Source organism: Scyliorhinus canicula, chromosome 6 (genome assembly GCF_902713615.1).
Source record: "Scyliorhinus canicula chromosome 6, sScyCan1.1, whole genome shotgun sequence".
NCBI lineage: Eukaryota > Metazoa > Chordata > Chondrichthyes > Carcharhiniformes > Scyliorhinidae > Scyliorhinus > Scyliorhinus canicula.
In genome coordinates this window covers 96797367-96810286 of record NC_052151.1, presented here as the reverse complement: position 1 = coordinate 96810286, position 12920 = coordinate 96797367, and the positions used below count along the sequence as shown (strand labels likewise).

The 12920-nt window shown below is 46.0% G+C and overlaps 1 protein-coding gene and 1 long non-coding RNA gene across 2 annotated transcripts in view; both read left to right on the top strand.

Annotated features, from left to right (window-relative positions):
• The window catches only part of LOC119967328, an 87256-nt gene extending 78793 nt beyond the window's left edge, over nt 1-8463 (top strand). The window contains exon 4 of the long non-coding RNA XR_005460961.1: nt 8398-8463. This is a non-coding gene — a long non-coding RNA (uncharacterized LOC119967328). The remainder of the gene's footprint in view (nt 1-8397) is intronic.
• Nucleotides 8464-10246: 1783 nt separating this feature from the next.
• Nucleotides 10247-12920, top strand: part of hsdl1 (hydroxysteroid dehydrogenase like 1) — a 28245-nt gene continuing 25571 nt past the window's right edge. Inside the window, exons 1-2 of the mRNA XM_038799704.1 lie at nt 10247-10332; nt 10509-10992. Of these exons, the coding sequence (XP_038655632.1) occupies nt 10773-10992 (220 nt within the window). The 5' untranslated portion in view covers nt 10247-10332; nt 10509-10772. The remainder of the gene's footprint in view (nt 10333-10508; nt 10993-12920) is intronic.

Here is a 12920-nt window from a genome sequence, read left to right as displayed (position 1 = left end):
GCAAGATGGGAAGAAATTAAATAAAGATGTTTGAGCCACCCTTGGGGACAAGGAGCAGCAATTATGGGCAGGATGGACTGCGATCAAGCACTGGCTACAGGTTTTCAGTCCAGCAACAATGGATTGAGGAAATTTTGCTTGCCAGCAAAATGGGGCAGAAGAAATGTTAGAGCACGATGAGCGATTCCAATCTGTATGGTTGGAACACTCAGGAATGAACAATCAGGGACCCAAAGATATGGACGACAGCACTTACGGACCTAGAAAAGCTGTCTTTGTTGCTGCATTAAAGCCAGAATTGGCATGGATCCTGAAGGCTACTCTGCCCGGGTGGGAGACTTGAGAAACAACCTTTTCAGTATTAGTGGAGCGGTGTAACCAATTACACCGGGATATGGGAGCTAAACTCTGAACCATTCAGGCAGGATGTAAACCCAAGAATCCTGGCAATCAAAACAACCAAGGAAAATTACCTGGAAAGTGTTATCATTGAAGAAAAGAAGGCCGCTGGGCGAGGACGTGCAAAGAAAAAGGATGATAAAATGACATTTTACGCAAAGAGTGGTGAGGCCGTGGAATGCCCTACCTGCAACAGTAGTGAACTCGCCAACATTGAGGGCATTTAAAAATTTATTGGATAAGCATATGGATGATAAGGGCATAGTGTAGGTTAGATGGCCTTTAGTTTTCTTTTCCATGTCGGTGCAACATCGAGGGCCGAAGGGCCTGTACTGCGCTGTATCGTTCTATGTTCTATGTTCTACATCAGGGAAACAATACGACACACAAACTAGGCACGCCCTCTTGTGGCGACGACCTGGTGCAAAGATTCAAGCAGAAGGAGTTGCTGGAGGTTGCAAAAAACTAGGGAGCCCGCCCTCACTCTCCAAATACTTCTTCTGGCACTAATCCAACAACGAGGAGATGGATTGTATATCACTACGAGGGTTGGCGATCAAGATATAGATTGCCTCCTAGATGCAGTGGCCGAATTAACATGTTTGCCCCTACGATACAAAAACTCTTTACCTCTAGATGGCAAGGTACAAATTGCCCACGGGGCTGGGAGGCACGTTTTGGTAATCAGAAGAACTCAACCTATACTTATTAGACATGCTTGCCTTCATTGGCCGGGGCATTGAGTATAAAAATTGGTAAGTCATGTTGCAGCTGTATAGTGTTCAATTCTGGTCTCACACTACCAGAAGGATGTGGAGGCTTTAGAGAGGGTGCAGAAGAGATTTACCAGGATATAACCTGGTATGGAGGGCATTAGTTATGCGGAGAGGTTGAATAAACTTAGTTTGTTCTCACTGGAACAAAGGAGGTTGAGGGGCGACCTGATAGAGGTCTACAAACTTATGAGGGGCATAGACAGAGTGGATAGTCAGAGACTTTTTCCCAGGGTAGAGGGCTCAATTACTAGGGGGCATAGGTTTAAGGTACGAGTGGCAAGATTCAGAGGAGATATACAAGGTAAGCTTTTTACACAGAGGGTAGTGAGTGCCTGGAACTTGCTGCCGGAGGAGGTGGTGGAAGTGGGGACAATATTGAGGGGCATCTTGACAAATTCATGAAAAGGATGGGAATAGAGGGATACGGACCCCGGAAGTGTAGAAGATTTTAGTTTAGATGGGCAGCATGGTCAGCACAGGCTTGGAGGGCCGAAGGACCTGTTCCTGTACTGTACTTTTCCTTGTTCTTTGTTTTTTTCTTTTGACTTGGCCTACACAAATTGACCACACCAATCTGGGTAGCTCCAGTGGGATAAGCCCTTCTGGCCATGGATGTCCTGACTAAATTGAATTTGTTGTTGCATTTTGAACATGTGGAGATGCCGGCGTTGGACTGGAGTGGACATAGTAAGAAGTTTTACAACACCAAGTTAAAGTCCAACAGATTTATTTGGAATCACTAGCTTTCAGAGCGCAGCTCCTTCATCTAGTCAGTCATTTTGACGATGGCCAGGTAACATGGTTGATCAGAAGTCTGAAGAAGGAGAAGTTGGAATAACACCCAATATGGGCCAAAGATAAAAATGATTGCAGCCTACACCAGATGGAACCTGCATCATTCACTGAGATTGCCTCACCATGCACCAAACAGTACCACATCAGCCCAACCTCCATTGCTGGCATCTTGCCAGTCATCCAGCAACTAGAGGAGCAAGGTGTATTGGTAAAAACACATAGTTCCTCTAACAGCCTCGTATGGCCAGTACGGAAACCCAATGGGACTTGGTGTCTGACTATCGATTACAGGAAGGCAAACCAGTGCATTGATCAAAGGGCACATTTGTTAGCCCAACCTTCCTCCATTTTTAATGCTCTAACATCGGAACATAAAAGGTTCTCGGCAATTGATATGGCAAATGGATTTTGGTCAGTGCCATTGGCACCTGAGGTTCAACCTTGGTTCGCATTTACTGTCCAACAGCAGCAATACACCTGGACACGACTACCACTGAGTTTTCACAACAGCCTTATGGTATTTCACATGGCCTTACAAAACCATCTGGGAGAATTACCTACCATGCATTCCACGTTATCCAGTACATGGCTGACATTCTGTTGGCATCCAACACGGAAGAACAACATAAACAAGACCTATGTACCATGTTGGACAACGTCCACCTGAGAGGACACAAAACTAGCATTGCCAAAGCACAAATTGCCCAAGAAGAGCTTGTGTACCTGGAATAAAAAATTTCAGAAGGAAAGAGAAAACTTATCCAGGATAGGATCACAGCCATTCGGGCAGCCAAGCAGCCCACTACTATCCAAGAACTCAGGTCCTTTTTGGGTTAGTGTAACTTTAACCAGAATTGGATCGACTCCTACACACAGCTGGCTCAGTCTTTGAATGACCTTTTAAAGGGGGAAACAGAAATCCAAGAAAGCCATTGTCCTCACGAGGGAAGAATAGGAGGCCTTCATGAATCTAAAAAAGACCTTGTGTTTGGCTCCGGCTCTGGGAATCCCCGTCAATGGGAAGCCATTTACCATGTTTGTCCATGAGAAAGAAGGATACATGACAGCAATACTGGCGCAAGAACATGGGGATCAGCCGAGACCTTATTGGGTACTATTCAGGAAAGCTGGATGCAGTGGCCCTCGGTTGGGGAAGTTGCCTGAGAGCCATGGAAGCCACATGTCAGACTCTAATGGCTGGTCCTGGACTAAAAGCTAATCATCAAGTGCCATCACACCGTACACATTCTGCTGTGCATGAGCAGAGTATCTAGATGACTGCAGCCAAATGGACAAGATGGACAGCAATCCTGGAAGCATCCAATCTCCGCAGTGTCCGGGCTAGCCCGATGAACCCATCATCTATGCTCCCATTTCCCAAGGAGCAAGAGGAGGGGAGAAGAGGGGCATGATTGTGTGGAGATCTTGAACAAAATGGAGGAATCGAGCCTGGCGGCAGAGGAACCATTGCATAACCCAGACCTGATCCTATTAAAGATGGCTCCTCCTTTGTTGACAATAGCATTCCAAAAGCATGATGGGAGATTGTGGCAAAGGGTTTTCTGCCCTTAGGTACTTCAACCCAACAGTTGTGGGCCCTGGCAGAGGCATACCGGATAACAAAGGGACAGACGGCTAATATTTATACAGACTCAAGGTACAATTTTGGGATTGCTCACAAATTTGGCCAGTTATGCCGGAGAAAAGGATTTCTCACTGACGCTGGTACACCTGTCTGAAATGGGAAGAAGGTACAGGACTTACTAGAGGTCATACAATTAACCCATGGTGTCGATCTTGAAGTGTGAGGCCCATACAAAGGAAAATATAACAGCAGCACAAGGAAATGCCCTAACCGACAAGGCAGCCAAAAAAGCAGCCTCACAATGCGCTTCACCAGAGGAACCAACCCAAACATGCAGACCGGGAGCAATCAGTCTGACTCGAGTCCACAGACAATTCAAGGCAACTGCTCTTGAGAGGAAGAGTGGACATGGACTGAGGCAAGAATGTGATGAAAGCATCTGGAGACAAAGAGGTACTGACAAGCCAGTCACCCCACAAGCACTGATGCTCTAGCCCAACAGATTCATTCATTGGGGCACTTGTTCCTGCAACAAATGGCCGCATGGTTCCAGAAAGGCTGGTGGGGATGGGGGTACAAAAACACGCCCAGTTGGTAGCAGATCACTGTGTGGTCTGCCAGAAGAACAATCCTGGACCTATCACAGTTATGCCCCATCTGAGGTCCTCTGCCTCTGTTGGACCAGTCCAGCATTTGCAGGTTGTCTATATCTTCCTTCCTTCATCTCACGGATTCACAAAGGTTTTTGTGGTGGTCGAGAAGTTCTCAAGGTGGGTCGAAGTCATTCCAACTTGAAGTGCCACAGTCAATCACATGGCCAAGGAACTGTGTAAGGATTACATTTCCCAATGGGGAGTCCTGACCAGCCCTGACACTGACCAAAGAATTCACTTTACATGTGCTGTCTGCCAAGAAGTCTGTAGACCACTAAACATTACCTGGGACTGACACTGTCCTCATCACACAAATCATCAGGGCAAGTGGAAGGAATGAACAGAACTCTTAAACAGCAACTTGCCAAACACCATCAGGAAGGAATGCCAAGTCCACAGGCATTACCAAAAGCAGGGCAACCCCTAACAGAACCATGGATCTGAGTCCGTTTGAAATCATAACAGGGCGACCCATGTCTCTACCAGGAACAATTAACTTGCAAAAAGCCGACTATCACTTGATGAGTGATGCCTTACTAGAATATTTTCAGAATCGAACAAATGCTATTGGTTCTGCTTCTCAACATGTATCGGCGGCCTGGGGGGACCCACCAGAAGGACACGACATCCCTGGAGTTTGAGTTTACATGCAGAAAGTACATAAAGAACTTTTGGATGCTAAATGGAAATGACCCGATCAAGCACTACTGACCACCCTAGCAGCTGTTAAAGTGCATGGGAAGAAAGCTTGGATTCACGCATCTCACGTTAAACAAGCACACCGTGATTAAAACTTCTGGGTGGGATTCTCTCACCCTGGGGCCGGGCAGGAGAATTGCCAGGACCGGCACGAATCGCGCCATGCTGCCCCGCGCCGGTGCACCAATTCTTCGAAAGCAGAGAATCGGCGCCATTGGTGATGGCGCGGTTGGCGCAGCACCGGTCGGGGGCCGCTCTACGGGGCCCCTCTGGCAATTCTGAGCCTGGGATGGGCCAAGCGGCCATGCTAAAAATGCCGAGTCCGGCCGGCGCCATCCACACCTGCTCTCATCCAGCAGGTCCTCGGCATGGATGCATCTGGGAGTGGCCTGGTTGGGGGGGGCGGGAGGGGGGGGCTCCGTTGTGGCCTGGCCCGCGATCAAGGCCGATCGGCAGGCCGATCTCTCGGTCTGAGGGCCTCTTTTGTTCCACGCCGGCCCCTGTACCCCGACGCCATGTTGCGTCGGGGCTGGCGTGGTGAAGGGAGCCACTGTGCATGTGCACATTGGTGCCGGCCCCACTGCACATGCGCAGACCCGCGGCGCCTATCTGATGCCGGGACCGGTAGCTGGAGTGGCGTGGGTCACTCCAGTGCCATGCTGGCCCCCTGTAGGGGTCAGAATTGCTGCACCTGAGGCCATGTTGACGCCACGGTGTTTACGACGGTGTCAACACTTAGCCTCAGGATCAGCGAATCCTGCCCCCTGTCTCTTAAAAGGACAATTCTTATTTGCCAATATGTTTAACCATATTGTTATATCTGTTGCTTGATGCTTACTAAGTGTTGCTGTAAACAATTAACTGAAACCCCTGCTAGGTTTATGCCCCGCAAGACTACCCATCATCCCCACTTGCAAAATACGCATGCTTCTTATATTTAAAGGATTGTAACAGTTTATCGGCTTGCCAATTCCAGTGTTGAGGCTGTTCCTAAACAAAGGGGCCATCAAAGACATCTGTGATGTGTTCCTCTGCGATATTTGCCACTGCTTGCCTTTAATAATAATAATAATGATTTATTCTTTTAAAAAATATTTTAGAAGAATCAAAGGAGGATTGTAGTGAAATATTAAACCAAGTTTTGAAAATATTGTAACTGTGGGAAAGTCAAATAAAGAATTAGTTGGGTTGCAGATGAAATACAAGCTTGCATTGTTCTGAGTCAAGGTCAGATTATACGTTTGTAGTTTGGCAGTAATAAAAGTAAAATGTTACACCAGCCTTTCAGGATCCAGATTGCAAAGGTGCACAGCCAGTACACCCTTGTGAGTGCTGGTATGTAGCACCATTCAGATGTCACAATTCATAACTTGTAAGCCAATTCGGGGCAGAGAGGTGGGGCGGTACCAGAGAGTGTAGGTTAAAAAGCTCTTGGTGCGTGTGGTGCTCTCTCTTCGTTGTTCTCTTTCCATTGCTCTTTCTCTTTCCCCTGCTGGGCTTTTGTTTATTTTTGTTTGTATTTAAACGTGCACTAATCAAGTTTTTGCAATAAACTCAATCTCAAACTACCACCGGACCCGTCTCTTGTTAGAAAATAGGAGATCCTACACCATTGATCAGAAACTGAACTGAACTAGCCATATGGACTAGCCATATTAATACTGTGACTACCAGAGCAGGTCAAAGGCTATTGTGAGCACTAGACTTTAGGAATGAGCAGGAAAGATTTCTGAGAATGGTTCCAGGAATGAAAGATTTGAGATATGTGGATAGATGGTGAAGCGGGGTTTGCTTCGTTAGAGAAGATTTGATAGGGGTGTTAAAAATGAAGGGTCTAGACAGAGTTGATGGAGAGAAGCTTTTCTCTTTGGCAGAATGGAAGACTCAGCACACCAATTTAAGATGATGGGCAAAAGGAATGAAGATGACATGAGGAAAAGCTTTCTTGCACAGTGAGTTATTAGGAACAGGAGTGCACAGCCTGATAATATTGTGGAGGCAGATTCAATTGTATCTTTCAAAAGAGAATTGGATAAACACCTGGGGCGGCATTCTCCCCTACCCGGCGTGACGGAGGGTCCCGGAGTAGGGGAGTGGCGCCAACAACTCAGGGGTCGCGCCTCCCCAAAGGTGGGGAATTCTCCCCATCTTTGGGGGCCAGCCCCGCGCCGGAGCGGTTGCCACCAGAAGACCGGCGCAAAAAACCGGCGCCCCCGGCAGCGGGGCTGGCCGAAAGGCTTTCGCCGGTCCGCGCATGTGCTGGCAGTGACGTCAGCGGCAGCTGGCCGCTGACGTCACTGCCGGCGCATGCGCGATGTGGGGTTCACTTCCGCCATGGCGGAGGCCGTGGCGGCCGCGGAGGAAAATAGTGCAGCCAGGGCACTGGCCCGGACTCTGAGGGGGGGGCCCCGATCGCGGGCCAGGCCACCGTGGGGGCACCCCCCGGGGTTCGATCGCCCCCCGCCCCCCCCAGGACCCCGGGGGCCTGCTCGCGCCGCTGAGCCCGCCGTTTCAGAGGTGGTTTAAACCTTGGTGGCGGGAGAGGCCTCCCAGCGGCGGGACTTCGGCCCATCCGGGCCGGAGAATCGCCACAGGGGCCTCTCCGATTGGAGTGCCGAGATTCCTGCCCTGCCACTTCCCGGGTGGCGGAGAATCTCTGCCACGGCGGGGGCGGGATATTAGGCGCCCCCAGGTGATTCTCCGACCCTGCTGGGGGTCGGAGAATTTCGCCCCTGAAGAGAGAAAATTTGCAAGGCTGTGTGAAAGGGCGTGGCAGGTGAAGTAGCTCAGTTCCTCTTAAAGATAACTTGCATGGACAAGATGTCACAGTGGCTGTGTCTGGCACTGCTGTCTCACAGTGCCAGGGACCCAGGTTTGATTCCAACCTCTGTCACTGTCCAAAGGTGTGCAGGTTAGGTGGATTGGCCATGCTAAATTGCCCCTAAGTATCCAAAGGTTAGGTGGGGTTATGGGACTACATGGATAGGGTGGGGACTGTCCCTTGGTAGGATGTTCTTTCAGAAGGTTGGTGCAGACTTGATGGGCTGAATGGCCCCCTTCTGCACTGCAAGATTCTATGATTCTATTCTAAGACCAACTGAACTATCTCTGATTGTGCTGAAACCATTCTATGATTGTGTCACTCTAAAGAATGTGTAGAAAAAGGCATTAAGATTGACAGGATCTGTTCAGATTGTGTTTTATGTCTGTAAGGTGGGATGCACCTCCAGCTGGAAATGTGGACACACTTTCTATCCATCATATTGAATGTTTTTGAGGCTATTTAGTTCCTAAAAGTGGGTGCTGCAGAACTAATTTCTAGGTTAATGTCTCTAAGATATAACGTATAGTTCATGAACTATAATGTTCCACACAGGATTCTATTACAGTTTGCGAGCTTATCTTCATAACCTTCAATCCCACTCGTATGCAGATAAAATCCAACTATTTTCAAAGGTGTGAATCAATACAAGATTAATTGTTTTTGCAGGGAGCACATTCCAGATCTTTTATGTGAGGTAAACAAGCTCGCCTAATCTCACATGCTGTTTGAGGTGTGCTAATTTTCGATTCATTTTCTCTATTTTTGTGTTCATAGTATTAATATAGGCTTTGGCCTTTCATATTTTAAAAATGTCATGTGTCCTTCAGAGACCAAAAGCTGTTGAAGTAATGAGTGTCATGGTTTTCGTGCCAACATTATGAATGTAAAGGTTAATTTGAAAGGAATCTGGAGTGATAATATATTCAGACTTAACTCATCTAATCATCTGTAGCAGCAACAAATCAAGTGAATAAATTGCTGAAACATATTGCTTATTCACTGGAGCATTAGTCTGGAAATGTCATGTTTGAAACATATAGTGGAGTTGAAAAAAATCACCTTGAAAGTTGTCCCTGAATTTGACAATCAGGACAGTAGAAACATTCAGACCATGGACATGGGGTAGTGAAGAACCGTCAAGTTAATCCATGGGCTGGGGGTGGGGAGGGGGGATTTTACCACCCTCCTCTCACCAAAAAGTTTGGAGAGACACGACCAAGTTAGGGCATAGGGATGTGTTTAAATTGTTAACATATGAAACATGACACAACCCACTGTGAATGCTCATGTTGTGTTAGGTACACTGGTCTAACACTGGCTGCAACTGGATCAGTTTAGATCAGAAAGATACTCCAGACCTTGAAGTTAGTTCAATCAGGTTTATTGAACTAATAGCACAGTTAGCACAGTTCTCTGTGAGTTCGACTCTCTGCTAACCTATGTGTGGTTACTGTCTGACTGAACCAGACTAGCTCTTAGCCACGTGGTGGAGGTGTGAGATTGTAACAACACCCTTGGCTGACTCTCTAGATGTTCATCAGTGGAAAGAGGCGGAGTGTGAGTGCCTCGTGTATTTTATAGTCAGATCCCACCCCTGAGTGTCCTGCCTACTTATTGGTCATGTCCTGTTCTCTGTGTCCATTAGCTGCTTGTCTGCATTTCATTATGTGTGTGTGCCTGCATATCATGACAACTCAAACTCTAATTTTCACGTTAACTGCAGAGGGTGTTAGGATGGCAGCATGCCTGCGCAGCACCCACTCCAGGAGTGTGCTTGTTCGTGCCACAAAATCAGTCGGACCCACATGACTCAGAGCTATTTGCGGTCATTACGCACGCCCATCTATAAAGTGCCCTTAAGCTCAGCAATCTTCCAATTGCTTCATTGGGGAAACACTGTGTAGACGCACTAGTCAGTAAATGAACACACAGGACAGGCTGATTTTTATTTCTGGAAAGAGATTGATGGAATAGTGTTGTTTGATAATCTGCATATGTAGCCAGCGCAGCAAAAATAGGCAAAACAAGAGGGGAAAGAATGCATTAATGCCTCGTGTAATATGCTCATGGACCATGTGACCTACAGTTGCCACTTAAAACCATGTTTATATGGTTCAAATGTAACTGATATTCTTATCTATTTGGTGTTTTGTTCTGAGAGTGAGAGAAACGTCAAACACATTTAAGTTAATGAAGGGTATTTACTTTATTTTAAAGTGCAACAAGATAAGTAGATAAGTTACATTTTTAAAGTTAAACAAATAAATAAGATTTAGCAGGTTCGGGCAATTGCAGCAAACAGTAGATTTTAGATTAAATCAAATTCTTTAAGGGGCCGGACAGAAACAAAACTAGAAACACGATTTCAATGGAATCAAATCAAATTAGTAGCAATATTGGTTACTTTCAATTATCTACTATTTGTCATATCAAATAAAATTACATTAATAGGATGAAGGATTTGTTCTTTTGTCAGGCATTGCATTGAACACCTAAATCCTTTAAGCTCCACCTCCACACTCTCATTGGGGACCTTTAGAGGTCACTGCCTGTAACAGCAAGTGACTGCTTCAGTTCAGCAGGCCTGTGAACTGAATTCAGGTAGAGATTATTTCAGTTACTCTATAATCTTGTGAAATAGGAGACATTTAGCAGAATGAAGGAGTACACATCTGCATAGACAGTTTAAACCAAGTGCAAGCTATAGCTCAGAATAAATCTTTGTAAGTACTTTATGCTATAATAATCAGTCTTGTTTATTTGTTTGCTTACAACAGGTAAAAAAAAACCCAGAAACTTCGTGAGTGGACTATGACAGACTATCATCAAAGGGCTGCAGCACTACGGAATACTATTCCATAACTAACTGTCAGATTTTGTGTTGAATTATTTTTCAGCAAACTCTATTTGGCAGTCCATTCTGAAAGTCAGACATCTGTCTTAGAACATTTGCCTGAGTTGCACTGAAGTCACAAATTCATGCTGTGACGAATTACTACGCTGTCCTTCCTCTAGGATAGAGGTCATCCCTGCCGTATGCGATGGCAGCAGTGGACAGTTTCCAATTACTGTACAGACAGATTGCCAGGACATGTAATACCTATATGGATGCACTCGCCATTGTGGGAGCATGGTACGTGACAAAGAAAAGTATCTGCCTTATCTGTGATTTCTACAGCATAGTCCGACTACATTTCATCCCGAGACTGGTAAGCAGAAGAGATCTGCTGAAACACTTCGGCAAATGGGCCTTGGTGACTGGTACGTTCTTTTTCTCAGTCTTTATGTGAATGGCATTGACCAGGTAAATTGAATTGTAGTGGTGGTGCAAAGTAGTTTAATCTGCACTCATACTGCAGTTATACAATAAACACAGCTACAACAACACTCAAGAAACTAAAAACCATTCAGAACAAAGCAGTCTGCTAGATAAACATCGCATTACTAGTTTAAATATCCAATTGTTCTGCTGTCAGCATACTGTGGCTGCAAGTTGCCAAAACCTCTTTGGCCACAACTCCAAAACTTGCATCCTCCACTGTCCAGGAAAGAACAGCAGGCACATAGGAACACCATAACCTTCAAGTTATCCCAACTTCGGCGTACATTGCAGTTCCTTCATCGTCACGGTTCAAAATTCTGGAACTTTTTACCCAATAGTATTATCGGAATATCTTCACATGGACTGTAGAGGTTCAAGAAAACAGCCCAGAAATATCCCCTTAAGGTCAATTCAGAATAGGGAATCAGTGAATGTCTGGCAAGTGTCACCCATGTCCCTAATTTTTTTTTAAACTCCAAAATCGTGGCATGAACTGACATCAGTAAAAAAGTGAGATTTGCTGGCGGAGGTGCTGCATGGTTAATGCTGGTGCAAAGCAAAAACACAAACTAATGTTACATTTGTGTGAATGCACTTTTATCAGTGTTATATTTTGCATATTTTCTATGTTATATAAAAATAAGCCGTTGCCTCAGTGGTCCTCTGCTCAAAATGCTTTTGACAGTCACAACAAAAAATTGGAAGGTCATCTCCTGTCATTGCACTATGGTTTGTGCCAGGTATGAAAATGTTATGCACCTACAACTGAAATTCCAGTAACAATACATTGTGCCAGGTTATTTTAGTAGCATTTAGCATAGCAAACAGAGTAATACCTGATGCACCATGTAAAAAAAAAAAAAATCAGGAGAATCATCAGTCCACAAAAGTTAGTACTAGCAGTTTCAAAGTTTGTGGGGGAGGGAAGAAGCAGACTAGGTGAACTGATATATGCTTCAAAATCAGAGATTTAAAAAAAAAATGTATTTTATTACAAACATGTATCAAAACAGGTTACAGCGAATAAACCCCCAGGAAACATACTTCCCAACAATCAACTAAAAAGTCTGAACAGATTTTTCCTCCTTTTCACCCCTCCCCTCCCCGCGACGAACAGCCCCTTAAACAGTCACAAACATCTCCACCTTTCCTCCAACCCCCCTGAAGAGCCCCTTAATTCATACTTTATCTTCTCTAATCACAGGAAGTTGTACAGGTCACCCAACCCACCCCCTACCCCCAGTGGCGATGCCGACCGCCACTCCAGCAAAATCCGCCGCTGTGCAATTAGAGAGGCGAAGGCCATGACATCGGCCTTCCTCCTCTCCATGAGATCCGGCTTCTCTGAAACCTCAAATATCGCCACCAAAAGTTCCGGGTCTACCTCCTCCTCCACTATCCTGGCTAAGACCGCGAACACTCCCGCCCAGAATCTTCCCAATTTTTCGCAACCCCAAAATATGTGCACATGATTCGCTGGCCCCTGCCCACACCCCTCACAATCATCTGCTACCCCTTCAAAGAACCCATTCATTCTCGCCTGAGTCATATGCACTCTGTGCACCATCGTAAACTGTATCAGGCTCATCCTTGCACAAGCGGAGGTCCCGTTTACCCTACGCACTACCTCACTCCATACTCCACTGCCGCAACTGTCCACATTCGCTGCCAATAATAATGAAGCAAGTTTGGCAACACCAACCCCCCTTGCTGCCTGTACCTTTGTAACAGGGTCCTCCCCATCCTCGGCACCTTCCCCGACCATACAAGTCAGAAATGATTGTGGCCTTTTTTGAAAAAAGGCCTTTGATATAAAGATCGGGAGAGCTTGAAAGATAAACAAGAATCTTCATATATTCAAATATTC